Source organism: Macaca mulatta, chromosome 1, assembly GCF_049350105.2.
Source record: "Macaca mulatta isolate MMU2019108-1 chromosome 1, T2T-MMU8v2.0, whole genome shotgun sequence".
Taxonomy (NCBI): domain Eukaryota; kingdom Metazoa; phylum Chordata; class Mammalia; order Primates; family Cercopithecidae; genus Macaca; species Macaca mulatta.
The window spans coordinates 83286529-83312046 of NC_133406.1; the positions used below are offsets into that span (position 1 = coordinate 83286529).

Genomic DNA, 25518 nt, shown 5'->3' on the forward strand with positions numbered 1-25518 from the left:
CAGTGAGCCAAGATCGCGCCACTGCACTCCAGCCTAGGCAACAGAGCTAGGCTCTTGTCCCAAAAAAAAACAAAACAAACAAACAAAAATCAGAAAAAAAAAAAAAAAAAAAAAACTACATTAACTGGCATTTGCATTTTGAAATCAAACCATATGACTACTCATTGATAGAAACAATCCTTTCCATTTGGCTAAAAACTAAAAATCAAAAGTCAATGACAATAATAATAATGTTAACTACTTTTAAAAAAGGAACATTTAGTTCTTAACATAAGTTCCTAATATCAGTAACATTTAGTTCCTAATATCAATGGATACTCTTTTGAAAGTTCAGAAATAAAAACAATGCTAGTTTGTTCTAAAACATGGGAAATTCAAATGTCATACATCTACTCTCCAAACTTTGGTACCTTAATTATTTATCATGTAACTGACCCATCCAACAAGATATTAAGAATCACAATTCTAGTTTCTTCTCTATGGTAAATGAAAAGCAATTCTATACCTATGATAGTATGCCAATAAAATACTGACACCTGCAAGAGAAGTACAGAGACTCAGAGAAATGACCTACATACAAGACCGTACAGACTTTCCTATGCTATTTTCTGGACTTAGAGACAAACCAGGCCAAGTTCTAGTGGTTTATTTTCTCAAACTAGACACAATATGCAAACTATGTATAAGTTATGTATTGATATTAATTTCCTCAAAAGAAGATCTGATACAAAACATCTAAAGCCATAACAACTTTAAGTTTTTGCAAGATCCCAAAATGTCTTCTTGCTCTGAAACTAGTATTTGACAGACTAACACATGAGCTAGATGCTTGAATCCTTTTTAGTATAAGGCAACATATAAATTTTTAATGTATTTATAACAGATTTTGATATTCTATACTTTCAACAAAGTATCAAATTTTCATCTGACTGCAACTCCTTCCTCTTAAAATATATATTGATTACAGTACATTTATATCATTAAAATCATTACTAAATATACAATATAGGCAAGAGTAATCATATTTGTTTTTATACGTAACAATTATTTTCTGATTATAAAATCTATCTCTTCAAAGAAATAACCACACACTGGTACATTTTTCTATTTTTTTAAACCAAGACAAAACTAAGCTTATCCTTGACATATATATAGTTTTTAAAAACTGGGATTTTTTAAAAAAGTGATTTCTACATATCTTTCTAACCAATATGCATTATCAGAGGAGATGCAATTCATGACTTGTACCACCTGAGGGCACTCCTAAAATCTTTAAAAAAACCAAGAATCACATTTTTACCTACTAGGAAAAAGACCTAGTCCTACTTCAAGTTCATGGTTTGAAAAACAACTTTCAGAAAACATGTGTTTCTTTACACAAAGATGATAAATAAGCATAATTCCTATCCACTGCATAGTCTCTGGGCTTCATGTACTCTCAACAAAAGTGTTTCTAAAGCAGGATGAAACACATCTAAATACTTCAAATAAAAGGGTTACAAATTAAAGAGAACTAAACTCACAGGACTGTCTTTCTAGATTATACATTTATCATCAGTAAAAAGTTGATATTTCTATAGAAAATAAAAATTCAAGAACTACTTCAAATATATACAAGATCTAAAAGTTAACAAAAAGATTTGCTCTTTAACATATACACGGCACTTCAGATCAAGAATACAAGTAAACCTTCAGTTTTGCTTTGTCTCTGGAAAAAGAAAGAAAATACAAGTAAACCATGGGCACCTTACCTGTTTCCTGTGAATTTAACACTTCTAAGGCATGCATCATGGCACTTGCGAAGACATTGGCATCCTCTTTGCTGCCAAAGTTGAGACCATACACCTGTCTAGCATCTCGCCACTGGTGGAAGGTCTGTGTAGCTTGATTGTACTTCAATCCTTTAGGAATGGCACAATTTATCACGACCTAAAAAATAGTAAGTCTTTATAAAGTCAAACCAATAATTGGCAAAGTCAAGGATGTCAACAAATGCTGACTATATATTCATTCAAATGTGTTCCTAATAGACCTTGACAAAAATGGTTTAAACAATTATCTAGGGTAAAATCTACAGAAATATCAATCTGATAGAAGTTAAGCTTTTTGCTGATTACAAAGGTCTGCCATAAAACAGTAAATCAGCAAAACAAAACAAAACAAAATCTATTTTCCTCATTAAATATATTTTAACTTGTTTGCTGAAGTTTTACAAATACAAAAAAGTATACACAACATAAAAGTGTATCTGTGAATGTTCACATGAAGTCAGTACCCTAATTAAGAAATCAAACAGCAACACCAGAAGCCCATCTTCTTAATTCCTCCCACCTCCCAAAAGGTACTAGCCACACTTCTAACATCATAAATTACTACATTTATATGAAATCCAAAACCAACGTATCAATCTGAGGAGGGTCTTGAGTATCTATAGGGGTCTTAAGTATCTTTCATTAGATTTATTTTCTATTATTAATCAAGTTTTGTAGGTTTTTAGATTTTATAAAAGTGGAGTTATACAACATGTATTATAACGTATCTGCTCTCTTATCCTCAAAATTGTTTGTAAGAGCCATCCACTTGTTGCATGCAGCTGTGGTTTGTTCATTTTCATTGCTGTATGGTAGTCCTTTGTATAAATCATGCTTATTTAAGCATTCTCCCATTAATGAACATTTAGATTATTTGCAGTTTAGGTTATTAAAAATTGTGATGTTATGAACTTTCTACTGCATGTCTTTTGGTACAAACAAGCATTCATTTTTGTTGGGCATATACCCAGGAGTGGAAATATCACAGGACATGTGTATGTTCAGCTTTAGTAGAAAATTCCAAGTAGCCTTCCAAATTGGTTCTAGTAATTTACACTTCCACAAGAGTATACAAGAGCTTGTGCTACTTCCACATAACTATGCAACATTACAACTGGTACTATCAGTCTTTATTTTAGCAATTCTGGTGGGTATGAATGCTTTATCACTGCAGTTTTAGTTTGCATTTCCCTGATTTTTATTAGCTATCTAGATGTCTCTTTTTGTGAATATCTGCTTGAATTAAGTCTCTTGCCCATTTTTCTCCCGAGTTGTCAATTTTTTTCTTCTTTGATTTCTAAGCCCTTTATATATTCTAGATATGATATCATTGTTGGTTATCTATGTTGCACATATCTTATGCTATTCTATGAATCACCTTTTCACTCTTAACGGTTTCTGGATGGATTTAAGTTCTTCACTTTGATTCTGTTCAAATTAGCAATCTTTTTCTTTATAGTTACTGCTTTAGTGCTGTTTAAGAAATGTTTCTCAATCACAAGGTCATGAAAATATTGTCCTATATTATCTTGCAAAAGCTTTATTATTTTACTTTTCACATTTCTATCCCCAATCCAGCTGGAATTGGTCTGTGCCTATGGTGTGAGGTAGGGATCAAGTTTGCTATTTGTTTCAATATGGCTGTAAAAATGATCCAGCACTATCAATGTGCTACAAGTTTGCCTGCAGCACATAAATTAAGTGTCTATGTGGCTCTATTTTCTCCTACAGATCAATATGCCTTTTTGCCAACTCTACAATGTCTTAATTGTTGTAGCTTTATACGAAATCTAGATGACCATTAGAGTGTGTCTTCCTGTTTCATTCTTCAAAATTGCTTTGGCTCTTCTTAGTCCTTTGTGTGTAGCTAGTTTTACATTCTGATTATCAGTTTCTATCAAAGAAATTTTGGGGACGTTGAGGTTGCATGAAAGCTAACATATCAATCTGAGGAGGTTCTTAAGTATCTTTATGGGGGTCTTGAGTATCCTTCATTAGATTTATTATTTTCTATTATTAATTGAGTTCTAAGTATTAGAATCTTCTATTATTCCTAATAATTTACATTAAGGTTTTTTCCTCTAAATACACAACCATGTAATCTGCAACTGACAGCTTTATTTCTTCCTTTCCAATCCATGCATGATGTATTTAACTTCATACACCTACTAGAAATCACACTACAATGCTGAAAAAAAGTGTTCATAACAAGTATCTTTATTTCCTGATTTTAGAAAGAAAGCTTTCTCAATTAAACCGTTAAAAGTATGATCTTTCACACCAGGCGAGGTGAATCACGCCTGTAATTCCAGCATTTTGGGAGGCCGAGGCAGGTGGATCACTTGACGTCAAGAATTCAAGACCGGCCTGGCCAACATGGTGAAACTCCAGTCTCTACTAAAAATACAAAAATTAGCCACGTGTGGTGGCATGTGCCTGTAATCCCAGCTACTTGGGAGGCTGAGGCAGAAGAATCACTTGAACCTGGGAAGAAGAGGTTGCAGTGAGCTGAGAGTCTGCCACTGCACTCCAATCTGGGCAACAGAGTGACACTCTGTCTCAAAAAATAAATAAATACATAAATAAATGACCTTTCATGTAATAATCTTATTGATACCTTTTATCTGGGGAGAAACCCTCCTATTACTTGACAGCTAAGGGTTTCCATCATGATTGAATACTGCATTTTATCGAGTGCTCCCCAACATACCTTGAGGTGACTGGCTCTTCTGTTTTTTTGTGCAGTTAATTACACTGATTATTTTCTAGTATTCAACCAACCAACCTTACATTCCTAGGATAAACAACATTGGTCCCCACATATCAATTTTTATAAATCTCTAGATTTGTTTGATAGTCCTCTGTTTGAAATTTTTATATCTACTTTTATGAATGAGATTAACCTCACTATTGTATTCATGTATTCATTGTATTAATGCCAGGTTTTGACAGCAAAGTAATGCTGGACTTAAAATGAACTGGCACTGTAGACTTGGCAAAAAGATAGGCATCCTCTTTGTGTATTCTCTGGAAAAAAGTATGTAATATTGGTGTTCTTTAGTTGTTAAAGGTTTGGTTGAAAAGGACACCACCAGTAGAGCCAGCTAAACGAAGTTTTTCTTCCTTTTACTTCTTTTCATCATAGTCTTAATTTCTTTAAAGTGTTTTCCTAAGAACTTCTACATCTACATTTTCAAAATTACTAAAATAAAGTTGCTCAAAATACTCCCCTTAATCACTTAAATGTCTCTAAGATTCATAGTGATGTCGCTTCTTTCTTCATAATGGCTATTTAAACCATTCCCTTTTTTTTTTCCAAGAGCTGTCCCTCACAAGGACTTTAGAGACAAACCTCTCCTTAGTGTGTTTCCTTTCTACTGCATTAATTTTGGCTCTTATCTTTATTGTTACGCTCTTTCTATTAATATTTTATATGGCTTTAATGGTCTATTCTTTAATTTCTTGAGATGCATCCTGAGTCTGGCTGAAAAGTCAACAATACTTATTTTCCAAGATAACATTTCAGCCTCTAAATTTCACTTTAATCAGAAGTTTAGTAGCATTCTACTGGTGTTAATATGTGGCATGTTCATCATTATTTAGCTCAACTAATTTTTCTTATTTCGTTGTGATTTCTTCTCTGACTCATGGACTATTCAGAAAGGTATTTCTTAACACCTACACCTATGGGATTCTCTATTATCTTACTTCCAGATTAATTCTGCCGTGACCACACACTTTGTATGATTTTAATCCTTTGAAATTTGTTGACACTTTCTTTAGGGCCAAGCATACATACAATTTTGAAATTGTGACATGTACATTTGAAAGGTATGTGGTATATATGCCAATTAGGGTAGGGAAGTAATTGTATTGTTCAAACCTTCTATATATTCTTACAGGCCTTTTTTTCTGACTGCCTGTTCCATCAGTTACTAACAGAGGTAAGTTAAAGTCTCCTGCTGTGATTCGTACATTTGTAACCAGAACAAGAGAAACTTTGACACCTCTGGTTCCAAAATGGCAGCGCAGAAGCAAGCTATGGCAAAAATCGCAATTACTTTTGCATCAACCTAACAGTTCTCTACTCTCCCCGCGCCCCCCAACAAAACAAAATCAAGTACACAGCACCAAAATTATCACCAGCAATATCCCACAACTTAAATAGGAGTAGGACACAGTTCCTGGAGACACAAAGAAATAAAAAAGCTCTCAGCAGACAGTAAGATAATCAGACCTCCATATCCACAATGGCCCTCCACACAGCCTGGCACCAAGCATGCAGAAATCTTCCCCAACTCACGCCTTCTACACTGGAAAAAGTGAGATCAAGATAAACAACAAACTTTTCCACCATCTTGGGTTCATGGCAAAAGACCCATCTGTCATCTCAAACCATGGGAAGCACTGGGAGTTCCAGAAGGGAGAAATACCCCTAAGAACAGCCAGAGACAAAGTGGGGAAGCAGGACTAGCCCAGAAAGTCTGCTCTGTAACTTGGCCAAAGGAGACACTGAGTCCAAGTGGCTGTTCAGCAGCACCATGCTGTTGGAGGTTTGTTCCACAGGTCTCCTGGGCATGAACCCCTAGCCAGCCTTCCCACACTACCAGGACATCCCCATTGGGACCTCCTCAATTTGGGATGGGTAGCACTCTGATTGTTTACTAGAACCTAGGCAAATCTGAACTTTTTTTTTGAGATAGGAGCTACCCCAAGGCTGGAGGTAGCTCATGCCTGTAATTCCAGCACTTTGGGAGGCCAAGGCAGGTGGATCACTTGAGGTCAGGAGTTCAAGACCAGCTTAGCCAACATGGCAAAACCCTGTCTCTACTAAAAATATAAAAATTAGCCAGGCGTGGTGGCACACGCCTGTAATCCAGCTACTTGGGAGATTGAGGCAGGAGAATCACTTGAAACGAGGAGGCAAAGGTTGCAGTGAGCTGAGATCAAGCCATTGCACTGCAGCCTGGGTGACAGAGTGAGACTCTGACTCAAAAAAAAAAGATTAAAACGTTATGCACATTTTACTATAACGTAAGGCTGGAGTGAAGTGGCTATTCACAGGCACAATCATAGGACATGACAGTCTTGAACTCCTGGTCCTAGGCAGTTCTCCTGCCTCAGCCTCCCGAATAGCTGGGACTATAGGCACAAGCCACTGTGCCCACCCTCCTGATGTGGTTTTTATAAATATTGGGGTAAGGGTGTCACGATTCTTTAGGAGATACTAGAAACCCAAAGCTACTAAAATTTAACATTATCAGAAAATTGGAAGACCCTTTTAAGGCAAATCAATATCCCTGCTTGGCAAATAGCTTAAAATGGCAGACAAGAGAAAAGATGTGTTACATCTACTTTTTCAATTGTTCACAACAGAATGTTAGAAAAAGTTGTGGAAAATATTACTAGGATCAAAATTATATAAACTACTGTTTCATTTTCCCAATATAAAAATTTTAAATCTGGGGCCAGGCGTGGTGGCTTACGCCTGTAATCCCAGCACTTTGGGAGGCCAAGGTGGGCAGATCACGATGTCAAGAGATTGAGACCATCCTGGCCAATATAGTGAAACCCTGTCTCTACTAAATATACAAAAATTAGCTGGGCTTGGTGGCACGTGCCTGTAATCCCTGCTACTCGGGAGGCTGAAGCAGAAGAATAGCTTGAGGAGGTTGCAGTGAGCACAGATCACACTCCAGCCTGGCGACAGAGCAAGACTCTGTCTCAAAAACAGAAACAAAAAAAAATTTTTTTAATCTGAATTAATTCTTTCACTCATCTAACCATTGAGGATAGACAGTACTACAAATAATCTTTAAAAGTATTAAAATTAAATATTTTCAGGCTGGGCGCAAGGGCTTACACCTGTAACCCCAGCACTCTGGGAGGTGGAGGCGAGTGGATCGTGAGGTCAGGAGATCAAAACCAACCCGGCCAACATGGTGAAACCCTGTCTCTACTAAAAATATAAAAATTAGCCAGGCGTGGTGGCACATTCCTGTAATCCCAGCTGCTCCGGAGGCTGAGGCAGGAGAATCGCTTGAACCAGGAAGGTGGAGGTTGCAGTGAGCTGAGATGGCGCCACTGCACTCCAGCCTGGCGACAGAGTGAGATTCCGTCTCAAAAAAAAAATTAAATAAGTAAGTATTTTCACTTAATAACTACTTATTGGCTGTCCACTGAGCATACTGTCAGGTTTGGACTACATCATAATCCTAAATTCTGTGCTTCAGATCCAGTGAGCTTGAGTCTAGCCTGGAGGTGATATTCCATCTTACACATGCCTATCCATTTTTAGCCTGACCATAACAGAGTAAACACTGCAGTAAACACCCACACTTCCTTGTGACCTGGCTCAACATCTTATCCTGTCTATGAGGTCATCCATGACCCTTTCTCCTATCTTCTCAACAAACTGATGATGCTTTTATGCCCTCACTGTGCTCTATTCTATACTTATCACAACTGAAACATTTAACTGGGGTTCTTTGCTTATGTGCTTAACATCCCCATCCTGCCTCAGCCTCCTGAGTAGCTGGGATTACAGGCACGCGCCACCACGCCTGGCTAATTTTTGTATTTTTAGTAGAGACAGGGTTTCACCATGTTGGTCAGGCTCTTCTCAAACTACTGACCTCGTGATCCGCTCGCCTTGGCCTCCCAAAGTGCTGGGATTATAGGCATAAGCCACTGCATCCAGACAACATCCCCATTCTTTTTTTTTTTTTTTTTTTCTTGAGACGGAGTCTCGCTCTGTCGCCCAGGCTGGAGTGCAGTGGCGCGATCTCGGCTCACAGCCGCGCCCGGCTAATTTTTTGTATTTTTAGTAGAGACGGGGTTTCACCGTGGTCTCGATCTCCTGACCTTGTGATCCGCCCGCCTCGGCCTCCCAAAGTGCTGGGATTACAGGCGTGAGCCACCGCGCCCGGCCAACATCCCCATTCTTTACTGCATCTTTCATTCAAGGTCAGGAACAATATTCTAATATAAAACCCAAGCATAGTACCCATAAGCACTTAATAAATGTTAGGTTGGAAAATGAAGTATTTTAATATGCTTATATAATATATTTATATAATTGTACATATTCAATTTTACAAGTAAATGGTGGGTGGTTTTAACAGCTCTTACTATAGAAAGTTTAGGTGTTTAGTAAATTATAACAACATGTGCCCACTTACAACAGACTGATAACCATTAAGATATGTAAGAATGATGGCCAGCCACAGTGGCTCATGCCTATAATCCCAGCTACTCGGGAGACTGAGGCAGAAGGATCACTTGATCCCAGGAGGTCAAGGCTGCAGTGAGCTATGGTCAAACCACTGCACTCCAGCCTTGGCAACAGAGCAAGACTCTGTCTCAAAAGAGGCCGGGCGCGGTGGCTCACGCCTGTAATTCCAGCACTTTGGGAGCCCAAGGCGAGTGAATCACAAGGTCAGGAGATCAAGACCATCCTGGCTAACACGGTGAAACCCCATCTCTACTAAAAATACACACAAAATTAGCTGGGTGTGGTGGTGGGCACCTGTAGTCCCAGCTACTCAGGAGGCTGAGGCAGGACAATGGTGTGAACCCGGGAGGTGGAACTTGCAGTGAGCCGAGATTGCGCCACTGCACTCCGTCTGGGTGACTGGGCAAGACTCCGTCTCAAAAAAAAAAAAAAAAAAAGAAATGCAAGAATGGAAGAAAGAAAACCAATTATCTATCAGATTTATTCTTAGGGATGGTGTTTTTTTAATTATCATTATATTAATAAAATTATATTTTCTAATTATTTACTACTTATACAAAAATGCGAGTGTTTTTTATATACTGATCATGTAACCAGCAACCTCACTGAACAATCTTGTTGGTTCTAATAGTTTATCTGCAGATACTCCTGGGAGATTTTTATGCAGACAATTACATCATTGGTGAGTAACCAGCTGCTTCTTTCTTATCAATTCTTACAGCTTCTATTTCTTAAACTTTGTATGGCTAGGTTATCTAGTACCTCATCTTTAACACTAAATGAAAACGGTTAGAGCGGAAATGCTCAATTTATTCACAAGTTTAATGGAAAGGCTCTCAACACTGTACGATCCTGTAAGATACCTGATGTATGCTTCTATTGTCCACCCATATCAGCTTAAGAACATTAATTTTATGCCTAATGTGATGAGAACTGTTATGTATTGATTCAAATTTTATCAAATGCTTTTTCCAGAACCTCTTGCTTTTGTAGGTTTTCTCCTGGGAAATAATATTAGTAAGTTATCTAATGTTAACCATCCTTATATTACTGAGGCAAACAGCGATAAGCCCTATTTGATCAAGAAGTGGTTTTGTTTTGTTTTTTACTCATTACTACATTTGGTCTGCTAATATCTTATTGAGGACTATTATATCTAGGTATACATTCACAACTGAAGACTGGCTCCTCTCCCAAACTTGTTCTATGTTTTGGATATCAAAATTATCCAAGCCTTATAAAATATCACTCTCTACAATGGTTACATAAAACAGAAAACACAGTGACATTTTAGATCTCATTTGTAAATGCTCTGTACTCCCCTGCAGCTTTTTAAAATTTGGGGGGCAGATTATTTACTATTGATTTATTTCATGATTGTAGGTCTATCATGTTTTCCTACTCTTCAGTTTTAAAAAGTTACGTTTTTCTACAAAATGGCCCATTTATTGGCATAAAGTTTTTCATAATATTTTATTTCCTTAGGTAACTATAGTGGTATTCTTTATTTCATTCCTAAAATTGGTTATTTGTACTGTTCCTTTTTTTCGTTTGATTCTGCAAGTTTTTTTTTGTTTGTTTGTTTTTGACATGGTCTTGTTCTGTCTCCCAGGTTGGAGTGCAGTGGCACAATCACACTCACTACAGTCTCCACCTTCCAGGCTTAAGTGATTCTTCCACGTCAGCCTCTCAAGTAGCTGGGACTACAGGCACACACATTGCACCTGGCTAGTTGTTTGGGTTTTTTGTTTGTTTGTTTTTTGATTTTGTTTTTTCTTTGAGATGGAGTTTCACTCTTGTTGCCCAGGCTGGAGTGCAATGGCACAATCTCAGCTCATTGCAACCTCTGCCTCCCAGGTACACGTGATTCTCCTATCTCAGCCTCCCAAGTAGCTCAAATTACAGGCATGCGCCACCACACCCAGCTAATTTTTTTTTTTCTAGTAGAGACAGGGTTTCACCATGTTAGTCAGGCTGGTTGCAAACTCCTGACCTCAGGTGATCCACCCGCCTTGGTCTCCTGAAGTGCTGGGATTACAGACATGTGCCACCGCGCCTGGCCTGTTTAGGTTTTAAAAAATAGTTTTGTAGAGACAGAGTCTCATTATGTTGACCAGGCTGGTCCTGAACTCTTGGGCAGGCAATCTTCCTGCCTTGGCCTCTCAAACAGCTGGGATTATAGGTGTGAGCCACCATGCCAGCTAGTTTGTCTTTTCAATGAAGCAGCTTTTGTATTAACAAATACTATTTATTTCTATTTAATTAATATCTTTCTAATATTTTCTTCTGCTTTCTTTGGGTTAAGCTCATCGTTTTTTAGTTTCCCTTTTTTTCCTACTACATACAATTAAGACTTGCGCATCTAAGGACACAATTAGATGTCCTACAGGTTTCTATATGTAATATCACTCAGGCCTCAGTGTTTTCTTATTTTCTAATATTCATAATAATTTCCTCTTAATGTCACAATTTAGCACAGTTTTAATTTTGTCATGTTTTAAGAAACATTCTACTTGCCAATATCTAAGAGTCATAAGATAGTTTACTTCTCCTAGAAATAAAAATTTTAGTATTTCATATGCAAATTTCCTAGCTTAATCTTCTTTCCAGGCCGGGCGCAGTGGCTCACGCCTGTAATTCCAGCACTTTGGGAGGCTGAGGCAGGCGGATCACCTGAGGCTGGGAGTTCGAGACGAGCCTGACCAACACGGAGAAATCCCATCTCTACTAAAAATACAAAATTAGCCAGGCGTGGTGGTACATGCCTGTAATCCCAGCTATTCAGGAGGCTGAGGCAGGAGACTCACTTGAACCCGGGAGATGGAGGTTGCAGTGAGCCAAGATCACGCCGTTGTACGCCAGCCTGGGCAACAACAGCAAAACTCCGTCTCAGAAAAAAAAAAAAAAAAAAAATTTCTTTCTGATTATCTTCAAATATTCTTTTTCGTTTTTGTAAATATAGGATTATTCATCAGTACTTTTCAAATAACCAATTCACTAAATTTACCAAAAATGTAGTTACTTTACAGCTATTAGTTTGCAATGTTGTATTAAGAAGGTTCAACAATTTCTACAAAATCTTAATTGTCCAGTTTTCTTTTTTTCCCCCCATAATTAATATCTTGGGGCATATTTGATTTATCTCTGGCCTAAGTCGCTGCTGGAACAAAGACAAAGATGAGAGAGTGCTCAGCAGAACCTGGACTACAAATGGGACAGAGGGGGCTCTTGGTAAAAAGCCTGAGAGACCAGAAAAAGGCTGTGCAACACAACAAGGAAACTGGAGCCCAGAGGAAACGCCAGGAAGACTAAGGAGGGGAAAGAAGAGAGTAAGAGGGCGGGGCACAGGGGAGAGATAGGGAGAAGGCAGCCAGAGAGGGCAGAAAGAGGGGCAGGCCGAAACCGTTTGTATAAATGGATAAATGTGGTAAATTCAGTGAATTGCTCTTTCTACAGACTGACTCAGAACTGTGAAAGTTCATCTCCACGCCGGCACTGCATTTGTTTTTACCACATGCCCCAACAGTTTCAGTGCTCTACAACCAGTGTTTTCCTAATTTCTTGGCTGAAGTTGCTTAAGTGAAGGAGTTTCTCATTTCTCGGGGGAGCTTCTAAGTCAGCTAAGAAAGCAACAAACTCCTTTGCTTCCCTGTGCTGATAGGAGGATTTCTCTTAGCCCTCTTTCTATGGGGTGTAGTCCCTCTAAGACTGCCAGTTTTTTGTTTGTTTATATGTTTGTTTTTGCCAAAATACCAGTTTCACAGCCCAAACTCTTATAGGCCCACAGTCCCTATATGCATACATGACAAATCTTACCAATCCATAATCACCATCCTAAAACCCAAGGCTAATGCAGCATCTGTTTACACCATGCTACCACCCAATGTAGGGGAAACCTAGGAACCTACCTTTCTTTATAAGAGCTCAGCTGGGCAATGAAGAAGAAAATTTGTTACATTCTTTCTGCATGTGTAGCAGGATGATTTTTAAAGTCAGTTGATTCCAACTTCTTTGGTAAATATTTTTTCCCAAAGTATTTTGTAAATCTACTCTTTACAAAAGTTCTTACTATTAGTATATAGTTAATGCTAGTAAGACCTTATCTGCCTTTTCCTCTATCTACTGCTCTTGATCTGTTAAGGCCCAAGAAATCAAGTAATCAGATAATCCAGCTACTTTCTAGGAAATCCGAAGCAAGGAATTAGTAAAAGCTTAGCTGTCGCCCCAGACATAAACTGCAAAAGTCGAACTATTCCAGCAACCTCAATACTTACTATTTTTCTATCATATGTGAATTTAACAGTATTTTCTGAAACTATTTATACTTTCAACTCCCTCCTCTAACCCCATACCCCAAACTTTGCAGGAAACGAATTCCATAAACATACAATCTGCCACTTAAGTAGGGTTTTGTTTCTGTTTGTCCTTATTTTGCTTTAGATTTCAAAAACTAACTAATTGAAGGCCAGAAGATCTAATGAAAATTCATCATAAAAGAACTTATACTTCTACTTTTGTACAATTTTTTCTAAATCGTTGTTTAAGTTCAGGCTTCATAAAAGGTAGAAAGGGTGGAGAGACAATTTTATATTCAGTTTTTCCCAGAGAGACTATTTTGCTTAGAGTTTTAAAACTACTTTATTTTACGGAATATACCAAGTCCTTTTGTAATACTAAATCATTTTTAACAAGAATTGTAGTAAAGCCTTACCTGATGGTCCTGAATCTTCCTGCCCACCACTCTGAATGTGTTGTTGCCTGTATGGTGATAGATATGAACTCTGCTGAACCCAGTTGAGCCACCAGCTGGCACCCACTTCTTATTGGCATCATCATAAACCATCACAGCAGCTCTTGCCTGACAGATACTCTGTTCACTGTAAAAATAAAATAAAATATTCAAACTTACAATATTAAATATGCTAAGTGTTCCACATAGCCACATAAACCTAGAAGTCAGTCAACAATCCGTGCTGTTACTGGGTGCTGGAAACAACAATGGACAAGACAGAGGCTTCCTACCTTTATGCGTAGAGTCTAATGGTGAAGACAAACCAAAAAAAAATAAAGTATGATTAAAAGACCAAAAGGAGAGCAGGATCCATGAAGAACACTTAGATAAGCAACACAACAAATGGTTTCTTCTAAATTTGAGTATCTAATTCATTCACTAAACTGAATACAACTATTATGTTGGTTCAAAAATAATTGCACTTTTTGCTATTTTAATGGCAAAAACTGCAATTACTTTTGCACCAACCTAATACAAGTGTAAATTAATCATCTGCTTAATTGCATACATGTTTAGTATATTGATGACATGTCTGTGATAACACCTTCTTTACTAAGAAAATTATTTTTATTCCGGGCTTGCTTTAAAGTCTGTAACAAAAAGTCTGATAATCAACCATCTGCCCCTTGAGACACAGAGTGGCCGTTAACAACCAATGGATGGCAGTGTAACTAAATTCCTCATTCCCCTTGGGCAAGATAACATCCTATGCTTCCAATTTCTTCATTTAAAAATGAAAATGTAAAATGAGATAATTTCTAAAGACCCCACTATATTTTAAATTCTAGCCTCCACGGATAAATATTAAAGGGGAAAAGGCCAATTCTTAAACATTAGCTTCATCTATCTCAATTATTTGTTGCCAAGTGAGACTGAGATACACAAATAAATAAAACAGAGACGCCGGGCACGGTGGCTCAATGCCTGTAATCCCAGCACTTTGGGAAGTCAAGGTGGGAGAATAACCTGAGGCCAGGAGTTCAAAACCAGCCTGGGCAATATATCAAGACCCCATATCTATATTTAAAATAAAATATAAAGATAATCTCAATTTGATCTTAAGCAATGGGTTCATCTTTCAAATATTCTAGGGTATTAGAATAGGTACATCAACTCTATGCTATTAACCCAATTAAAATAACTCAACCTCAATACAGACAAACCTTCTGATAACTCCTGATGACTTAACAGTCGTTAATGGAAATCCTCTGAAGCAGCTCATGTAACCATATCCTTCACAAAAGCACTGCTTATTCTACCAATTTTATCTCAAAAATTTTAAACAATAAATCATGTGGGTTCTTTCCTAAAAATTCTCAGAAACAGAAAGTCTTCCTCACACTCTCCCCTCTTACTCGTGCATCTGCCCCACCTCTTAACCCATCCAAGAGAGATAATGAAATGCAACTTTGCAGGAGATAGCGTTTTATTCTTGTCCTTGGTGACAGAAGATCACTGAAGGCCTAAAGAGGTCACAGCACCGAGTAATAAAATTGCTTCAGAACAACAGGGTTATAATTATTTGTAATTTTCCATTAGAAAAATGTTTACAAAAACTAACTTGCAACAGTATTTGTGCAGCAAACCCACGGTAATGTCTAAATTTTTATGCTGCACTGACATTTTTGGTAAAATACTTATGGGAATAAAAACAAGCCAATGACTAAAACTTGAATTATTTTTAAAAGATGGATTAAAGGGCATTTGTCAGTAGCAGTTGAAAAATCTCTCCCATCATTCACAACAGAAATATTTTTTATGTGATGACATTTACATAATCCTATGGAAAGATTACATGAAACAAGCTAAGGCAAAGTGCCTCTTATACCTTACAATTCAAGCAACAAATTTACTGCTAAATGTAAATAACAATTCAATAAACAAATCTAGAATAATACAGGATAGTATTTTCCAGTTTTCAAATAATATTTTTGCAGTTACATTGTTTCCAAGATTCCCAAGATTCCCAAGAAATAATGTCTTGGGGTGTGGGGGCTGGGGAGGGACAGCATTAGGAGAAATACCTAATGTAAATGACGAGCTGATGGGTGCAGCAAACCAACATGGCACATGTATACTTATGTAACAAACCTGCACGTTGTGCACATGTACCCTAGAACTTAAAGTTTAATAATAAAAAAAAGTAAAATAAAATAATGTCTCTTTAAGAAGTGTCATTAAGATCACATAAGCTAAAGGAATACCTCGTTTTGTAAATAGGTCACTTCATGCTTCAAAAAACATTTTTAAGTATAAGAAATCTAAAATAAGAAAAGTTAGCTTTAATGGCCCAAAGTTTTCCTCTACTTTTTTTCTCCAAATGAACCTATCCAAGTAGCAAAGGAAAGTCAAAACTGCAAAAAAGTAATTGGTTTTCTGATGAAGATGAAAAGAAGTCTTCAAAATGAAATGTTAAACATTTCCAATTCTGAACAAAGCTGAGAATAAGAGAAGAAAAAATAAGCTATGGGTAAGAGCCGAGGTGTTACTGGAGAGGTGGTAATAGCCATGTGGGTATGTGGCACACTGTGAAGGGATTGGCTAAACCCAAATAACTGTGTAGTCCTAGAAGATATCAGGCACTGGCGGGGCACAGTGGCTCACACCTGTAATCCCAGCACTCTGGGAGGCCAAGGCAGGTGGATCATCTGAGTTCAGGAATTTGAGACCAGCCTGGCCAAGATGGGGAAACCCCGTCTCTACTAAAAATACAAAAATTAGCTGGGTGTGGTGGCAGGCACCTGTAATCCCAGTTACTTGGGAGGCTGAAGCAGGAGAATCATGATCACACCACTGCACTCTAGCCTGGGCAACAGAGCAAGCCTCCATTTCAAAAAAAAAGACATTAGGCACTCAGAGAAGCCACATCAAGGCCCAGCCAGGAAGAGATGGCACTGCCTGCTGGGGTTTAGTGACAAATGCAACTCAATCCTCTTATTCCTTTCCACAACATCTGAGGACCTCTTCTCACTAGAGACATCCTGTCGTGTAATAAAAATACAGCTGACCATTGAACAACATGGGAACTGCACAGGTCCACTTATACACAGACTTTTTTTTCCAGTGTGTTTTTCAGTATTTTTTCCAGTGTTACACTGGAAAAACTGTTCCTGCCTTCCCTTCCACCTCCTTCACCTCTCCCACTTACCCTTCCCAAGACAGCAAGGCCAAGCCCTCCTCTTCCTGCCCCTCCTCAGCCTGCTCAACATGAAGACAAGGATGAAGATCTCTATAATGATTCACGTCCACCTCATGAAAAGTAAATATATTTTCTCCTTCTTGTGATTTTTTAATCTTTTTTTAAATAACATGTTCTTTTCTCTAGATTACTAGAGAAAAGTAATCTAGAGATTACTTTACAGGCTCACGCCTGTAATCCTAGCACTTTGGGAGGCCGAGGCAGGCAGATCACCTGAAGTGAGGAGTTGGAGACCAGCCTGACCAACATGGAGAAACCCCGTCTCTACTAAAAATGCAAAAAAAAATTAGTCAGGTGTGGTGGCAGGAGCCTGTAACCCCAGCTACTCGGGAGGCTGAGGCAGGAGAATCGCTTGAACCTGGGAGGCAGAGGTTACGGTGAGCTAAGATCGCGTCATTGCACTCCAGCCTAGGCAACAAGAGTGAAACTCTGTCTCAAAAAGAATATGGTATAAAACACATATAACATAACAAAATATGTGTTGATCAACTGTTTATGGATATCTATAAAGCTTCTACTCAACAGTAAGCTATTGGTAGTTAAGTTTTTGAGGATTCAAAAGTTGCACTTGGGCCGGGCACAGTGGCTCATGCCTGTAATCCCAGCACTTTGGGAGGCCAAGGTGGGCAGATCATTTGAAGTCAGGAGACCAGCCTGGCCAACATGGTGAAACTGCATCTCTACTAAAAATACAAAAATTAGCCTGGCATGGTGGCATGCACCTGTGGTCCCAGCTACTCGGGTGGCTGAAGCATAAGAATCGCTTGAATCTGGGAGGAGGAGGTTGCAATGAGCCAAGATAGCACTGCTAAACTCCAGCCTGGGTGACAAAGTGAGACTCTGTCTCAAAAAAAAAAAAAAAAAAAAAAAAAGTTGCACTTGGGTGCCAGAGTCCCTAACCTCCTCCACCCCTCTACTCGCCTTTTTTAAATTTTACAGTTCAAGGGTCAACTGTATTTGGTCTGGGGTCCTCAGTTCCTAGTACAGGGCTCCTTAAAGTGTCTTTGGTATACTAATGAGATGATTCTTGGCTGAGGGGCTTCTAGGTGGCCTCAGATGGGGCCAAGTAGCCAGAAATATCATGGCATGATTGGAAAGCTGGAACTCAGGCCCACACTTCCCACCCCATTACCTCCCCCTGCCAACAACTGGGGAAGGGAGATGGACTAGAGATGGAGTTCAATCACAATGGACAATGATTTCATCGATCATGTCTATGTAATGAAACTTCCATAAAAACCCTGAATGACAGGGTCAGAGGGCTTCCGGGTTGATCAACATATGAAGGTGCTGTGAGAGTCACACTTGGAAAGGGTAGGAAAAGACTCAACCCCCACACCCTCACACCTTGCCCTATGCCTCTCTTCCATTTGGCTATTCCTAAATTATATCCTTTATAATAAATGGTAATAGTGAAGTGCTTTCCTGAGTTCTGGGAATCATTCTAGCAAATTACCAAATGTGGGTTGGGTGGTTTCAGGAACCTCAGTATTTGCAGTTGGCTAAGCAGATGTGGGTAGCCTGGGCACTCCATTTGCAGCTGGTATCTGAAGCAGGAGCAGCCTTATGGAACTAAGCCCTTAACCTGTGGGGTCTATGTTAACTCTGCATAGTGTCAGAGTGAACTGAATTGTTGGACACCCAGCTGGTGAAGGAGAAGAGACTGCTGAAGTAAGGAAAAAAGTCACTCACATACTAACTCCGATTATAGGTGTGATGCACAAAATAAATTAGCGGTAAGCAGTTTTAGACTTCATGGAGCCATGAACATCAAAAGCAGAGTAGATAAATCAATACAGAACTGGCTGCCAATATTTTGCCCTACTTGCCAGGTATGTGATGGGGCAGTGGTGGGGACCAACATAACTTATTTAAAATGATATTTTTGGAATCTAAAAATAGGAATATTTCAAAACAAAGACAAATCATTAAATGCAATAACATGAGCTTTCTAGACAATTCCCTCTATTATCTGTAGATTTTTTTCCCCCCATCTCTCCCTGGACCAGTGAAATGCTTAGCCAAGGGCCTGCTTTAAAATATGGCTGGCCTTAGCCACAAGGGACAGTATTGCTGCATGGACACTGGTGAACAAATAATAGAGCAATGCATCATTTTACTACCATCCTATCTGCATCATGACAAGCCTCAAAATGAATACCCGGTCAAAGTCTTCAAGATTCTGAGTCAGTGAAGCAACTACGCAAAAGATTAAATTAGTAAATTACCAAGCAGTACTTTTGTGAAGATTAGGCACTAAATTAGTTATAAACAAAAACTTCACTTTTGTGACCCAATGCAATTGGTATATATAGTTAATTATACTTCATCTTCTGATGTTAATTTTGGTATTTTAAAATAAAATATGGCATTAAAAGGCTAGAAACAGCTCGTTTAACAGAGGGGAAAAAAAGGTCTAAAAACCAAGACACCAAATTACAATTTTGTGATTTTGTCAGCTGGTTCATTTCTGAATATAGTTAAGTTGACTGAGCAGGTATATGTGATGAGAACGCTTGCCAAGTTCTATTCTCATAGGTACCAGTGAATGAAGCAGTTCCTGGTACTTAAGCAGACTAAGGATTGCTAGGCTAGTCTTGTATATACTATTTACTGAGATCACAGTAAAACCAAGTTGTTAACAAATATCAATTTTCAAAGATATCACTTATTAATCATTACTTGTCAAAGAAAGCATGAATATGACAATACGTAGCACATAGTAGGCACTCTTCAAATGCTTTTTCAGCACATACTGTAATCTAACAAAATCCGACTCATCAAGACCTGGATCAAATACTATTCCTCTTATTAATTCTTTCTGGGGTTCCCAAAGCCAGAACTAATTGCTCCTTCCTCTGAGTTATCAGAATATTCATTAATCTCTCAACAACCAAGAACTCTCTGAGGAGGCAATATTTAAGCCATGGAAAGGACTTGAGTTTTACTCCAAGTGTACACTGGGAAGCCACTGAAGGGCTTTAAGCAGAACATGACCTACATTTTAAAGATAACTGTACCTACTACGTAGAGAAAGAATTCAAGAAAGTGGCAGCAAAATCAAAACAGAAGCACAAATACCAGACTAGAAAAAAAGGAGGAACAGGAAAGCACCGGAGATGTATGTTGTAAGTACAACAGAAAGGATCTGTAGATAGATAGGATGCAAAGGAGGAGGCAATCAAAAGGAGGAAAAAGATTATGGATGCACCTAGTATTTGAATGATACTCCCAGTTAGTATGTGATAAGCTGTAAAGTATTAAAATGTACCACCACTGAAAGTCATGACCCAACTCATTTATTTAGAAACATGTCTTCATCACCTTTGAAAATGGAAAATATGTCATTCCTTCTTGAATCCCCTATGTGCAGCACAGAGTCTAGTCTGTAGTGAGTTATCAACATGTGCACAATAAGCTACTATACTATCAGCCTCTTAAAAGAATGTATCCTAAAGAAAGAGAATTAGCATCACGTCTGTTATGATACTGAGTCATTCTATGAACTAAGATGTCATTTATTCAGAAGATAAAATACTAAGAAATGACACTAAAAACTTTGGAATTTTAAAGACAGGATTTCCATCTTATTATCTGATGTCAATTTATTGGGTTAAGTCTACAATATTAGGACATTTCAAACATTAAAGAGGCTCAGAGTAAACACAACTGTGTTAGGTTTCAACTCAATTCCACAAATATTGTTCACATTTTTAACACAGGTCCTGGCATATAGGAAAAGTGAGTAAGACCATCTCAGTTAGAAAAGATTGTGGGCCGGGTGCGGTGGCTCACACCTGTAATCCCAGCACATTGGGACGCTGAGGCGGGTGGATCACCTGAGGTCAGGATTTCGAGACCAGCCTGGCCAACATGGCAAAACCCCGTCTCTACTAAAAACATAAAAAATTAGCCAGGCGTGGTGCCTTGTGCCTGCAGTCCCAGCTACTTGGGAGGCTGAGACATGAGATTTGCTTGAACCCGGGAGGCAGAGGCTGCAGTGAGCCGACAGTGCGCCACTGCACTCCAGCCTGGGTGACAGAGTGAGACTCTGTCTCCAAAAAAAATAAAAAATAAAAAAATAAAGATTGTGCATTCAGATAGGAATAAAAAACAGTTTCCCCAAATAGGAAAGTGAACAATAAATAGCATGTGCTATATATTGTGTTAAGCACTAGATTAGCCTTTTCCTAGTCCATAGCACCAACACCACCACTCTGAAATCACCATCCTACAAATAAATGGAGGGATCACTCCAGAATCCTCCATGACCCTCACTGCTCCACACACACAGTCACCAAGGCCTGTCAATTATATTTCCAAAAGACTCCTACGATGCATCAGTATCCTTTGTTCACAATGCTCAAAAGCTTTAATTTGGGCCCTCCCTAGTTCCTCAACTGGATTATTTCAGTAATCTCCTTACCTGTATCTCTCATTGCAATCTTATTCTCCCCTCCCAATGCTTCTAGAGGGAAACTTTTACAAATAAAATCTGATCATGCCACTCTTCTGGTTAAGATACCTCAAAGATTCATTTCAGGATAAACTCTGGCTTCACAGCATCACATACAGGGTCCACTATAATTAGGCCTCTGTCTTCCTCAACATTTATTCTTTCTTTAAAATACTTATTAAGCATGTAATGTGTGCCAGACATTATTCTACCATCCTAGTGCTGGGAGCACATTGGTGTTCAAAATAGTTCAACACTACAGCAATAACACGCCTTCCCCTCTTCCTGACCTATCTGCCCCATTTTCATCTTCCCAGATACCTTCTAATTCTGACCTGTCCTTGAGAATTCAGAAAATCACCTCTTCTTGAAAGCTTTTACACTCCCCCAAAACAAGAACTTATTTCCTGTGCTCTCACAATATATTGTGCACATCATCTCTACCAGTATCAGATGTTAAACCCATGAAGGACTAGCACTGTATTTCTCCTAATTAAAGATTTGTGAGAGAAGTGGCCTGAAAAGTGGTGAGAGATACTAAGTATAAAAAGCAAAAATCTGTAAACTTGGAGTAAGAGCCCTGAAATACGACAGTGAAAGCTTCCTTTTCTGACCTCCAATGCCCAAATGGACAATCTCTCCACTCCTCCCCTTCCCATCCACAAACCATACCACTAGCACTCTAAATGCTCAGAGCTCAACTCATCACTCTGCACTGTTCTGCTCCCAGAGGTTAGACTGTACTTGAGAATCAGCTGTGCAGCCTGGGCAACATAGCAAGACTCCCACCTCTACAGAAATGAAAAATTTAAAACATCAGCTGGGCACAGGGGCACATGCCTGTAGTCTTAGCTACTTGGGAGGTTGAGGTGGGAAGATCACTTGAGCCAGGAGTTCAAGACCACAGTGAGTCATGATCATGTCACTGCACTCTAGCCTGGGTGACAGAGCGAGACTGTCTCAAACAAAACAAAACAAAACAAAAAAACCCAAAAAAACAAACAAAAAGAATCAGCTGTGTTTGTGATCAAATGTATTCATTGTAATTGTACTTGTAAGTCTGCAATCTAAATATTATATAAATTGATATGATGTGAATATACAGAAATACTATAAAAATTAAGTTAAATGTTTTGAAAAGTCTTTATCAAGGTAGGTCACTAAAAGGATCATACAAGTCTAGCAGAATTCTGTATTCAGAATGCTTTGCATATGTCTAAGTTCTCTCTCCACTTCAAAGAAACCAAAGCTGAAACATCATTATCTGCTGGGACATGTTTTAGGAAGAAAAACAATATAGAGTTCTCATCACCAGACTAACACTAAAGAAAAAGCTTTACAGCAAAAGACTAAAGAATTAATTAATGCATACGATATAACAGAGACTAGAGTATTTAAAAAATGAGAGACACAACAGGAGCAAGCACACAGAGGGACAGCCATATGAAGAGGCAGCAAGAAGGCGGCCATCTGCAAGCCAAGGAGAGAGGCCTCAGAGGAAACCAGCCATACCAGCACATCAATCTCAGACTTCCAGTCTTCAGAGTTGTGAGAAAATAAATTGCTGGGCCAGGCGCAGTGCCTCACGCCTGTAATCCCAGCACTTTGGGAGGCTGAGGCAGGTGGACTGCTTAAGCCCAGGAGTTCAAGACCAGGCTGGGCAACATAGCAAAACCCCATTCTCTACAAAAAATACAAAACTTAGCCGAGCAGGGTGGCAGGCACCTGTGGTCCCAGCTATGGAGGCTGAGGTGGGAGGATCACTGAAGCCTTGAGCCAAGATTGTGCCACTGCACTCCAACGTGGATGACAGCATTAAGACACTATCTCAAAAAAATTTTTTTTAAAATTTAAAAATCTGCTTAAGCTTCCAAAAATAAATGAAAAATATTTAAAGTTATATGTCATTTTTAAGGATACCAAACTTTATTTCAATTAACCAACCACTATCACTATTAGACCAAATTAGAGACTTATCTCCTTTGCCATTCCATTAAAAAAAGAAAGAAAAAAAATCTTGCTAAGAATCAGGGGAAAAAAATCTGCTTGCTAGTTACAATTAGGTTCTGCCACAATGGCTGAGAGATTGAGGAATACAACAAAAACACTGTGAATGCCACTGACAATCAGCAGATGCAAATAACAGCAGCCTACAAAGTTATTTTCTGCAAGGCAAGAAAACCATCTGGAATGCAGCAGTACCAAATATGCAGAAAGGCAAAACTTCCTTAAAGACCACATTAATATTTCACTCATCTTTCTGAGAAACAGAATAAATAAAAGGTAAAAATATCAATATGGCACTATTAAACTCTTTGTCCTACAACATGTGCAAAGTACAAATGCAGTCTAGTATGATGGATCCAGATTCACCAAAGAAAATGATCAGTCTAAATGATCATCGAAAGCAAGATGGTGTGATTTAAAAGAAAACATTTCAGCAAATCTATTGGATCATTCTGCAGGATGAAAAAAATCTCTTAAAGTTGGGGAAAATGTTAAGGTTAAATACAATAATATGTAGAAAAAGTACTTTAGAGAATGTACCTACCACATGTAGTCATGTGTGCTTAGGAGTAATCTTTTTTCAATAGGGAGTAATCTTTCAGGGAGTAATCTTTTCTCAATAATTCTTATGGTACTATTTGACTTCAATCATGAGTTCCTCTTACTTAAGTGACTCGGGCGATAAAAAGAACCTGTCCCTATCTGCAACATACCTGGAGACAGAGAATAATAAAGACAATGAGAATGCACAATTTCCATATTCTTAGAACCACAAGAGAGACAGAGAAACTTGTAAAACTTATAAAAGCTCTGGAGACAGAAAAAAATAAAAAGAAACATTAACAGGCTGGGTACAGTGGCTCAGGCCTATAATCCCAGCACTCTGAGAAGCCAAGGCAGGAAGATCACTTCAGCCCAGGAGTTAGCGAACAGCCTGGACAAAATAAAGTGAGACTCTGTCTCCACAAGAAATAAAAAATAAAATAAATTAGCCAGGCACAATGGTGTGCACCTGTAGTCCCAGCTACTTGGGAGGCTGAGGTAGAAGGATCACTTCAGCCCAGGAGTTCAAGGTTACAGTGAGCTATTATTGAGCCACTGAATTTTAGCCTGGACAACCGAGTGAGACACTATCTCCTAAAAAAAGAAGAAAAGAAAGAAATATTAACAAACTAGTAAGATTAAGTATCTAGGATGGGAACCTGCTTTGTGTGTGCAACTCTAGCTGCACATCTACATAATGATGAAGACTTGGCCTGCTGCTAAGCAGCACAGAAAAAATTCAAACAATCCTCTCTTTCTTGTAATATGAAAGACTAATTAACAATGATAAAGCAAATGTAAAAATTAAAACCAGCTGGGCGCGGTGGCTCATGTCTGTAATCCTAGCACTTTGGGAGGCCGAGGCGGACGGATCACGAGGTCAGGAGATCAAGACCATCCTGGCTAACACGGTGAAACCCCGTCTCTACTAAAAAATACAAAAAATTAGCCGGGTGTGGTGGCAGGCGCCTGTAGTCCCAGCTACTCAGGAGGCTGAGGCAGGAGAATGGCGTGAACCTGGGAGGCAGAGCTTGCTTGCAGTAAGCTGAGATCCGGCCACTGCACTCCAGCCTGGGCGACAGAGCGAGACACCATCTCAAAACAAAACAAAATAAAATAAAACCAACTGTTTCAGAAGAATGCATTCTACAACTGTCTATAAATATTTCAGAGGCTATATTTCAGAGTACTAACTGTAGGCACAAAAAATCCTATCAATTAAGAAAAATGTATCAGTTAATTACTGTCTAATAGAGACTAACTGCTCCCCAGTTAGTCAGTCATAAAGAATCTAAATCTCTTGGTTTACATTATGAAAGACCTAAACCCCAGAGACAATTAAGTGACATAAATAATTACTGAGCCAGTGTTGATACTAATACTACTAATAATAATAGTAAAAAAAAAAGGATATGTATATAGTACTTACTAAGTGCCATATATGGTTCTATGTGCTTTGCCTTTATTAATTCACTT

The 25518-nt window shown here is 38.5% G+C and overlaps 1 protein-coding gene across 12 annotated transcripts in view; it reads right to left on the bottom strand.

Annotated features, from left to right (window-relative positions):
• ENAH (ENAH actin regulator) overlaps positions 1-25518 on the bottom strand; it is a 156791-nt gene that overhangs the window by 58260 nt on the left and 73013 nt on the right. For all 12 annotated transcript variants that reach the window (XM_077938675.1, XM_077938668.1, XM_077938667.1 and 9 more), the window contains exons 2-3: positions 13757-13922; positions 1752-1929 (exon numbers count right to left, since the gene is read on the bottom strand). In XM_077938675.1, the coding sequence (XP_077794801.1) occupies positions 1752-1929; positions 13757-13922 (344 nt within the window). The remainder of the gene's footprint in view (positions 1-1751; positions 1930-13756; positions 13923-25518) is intronic.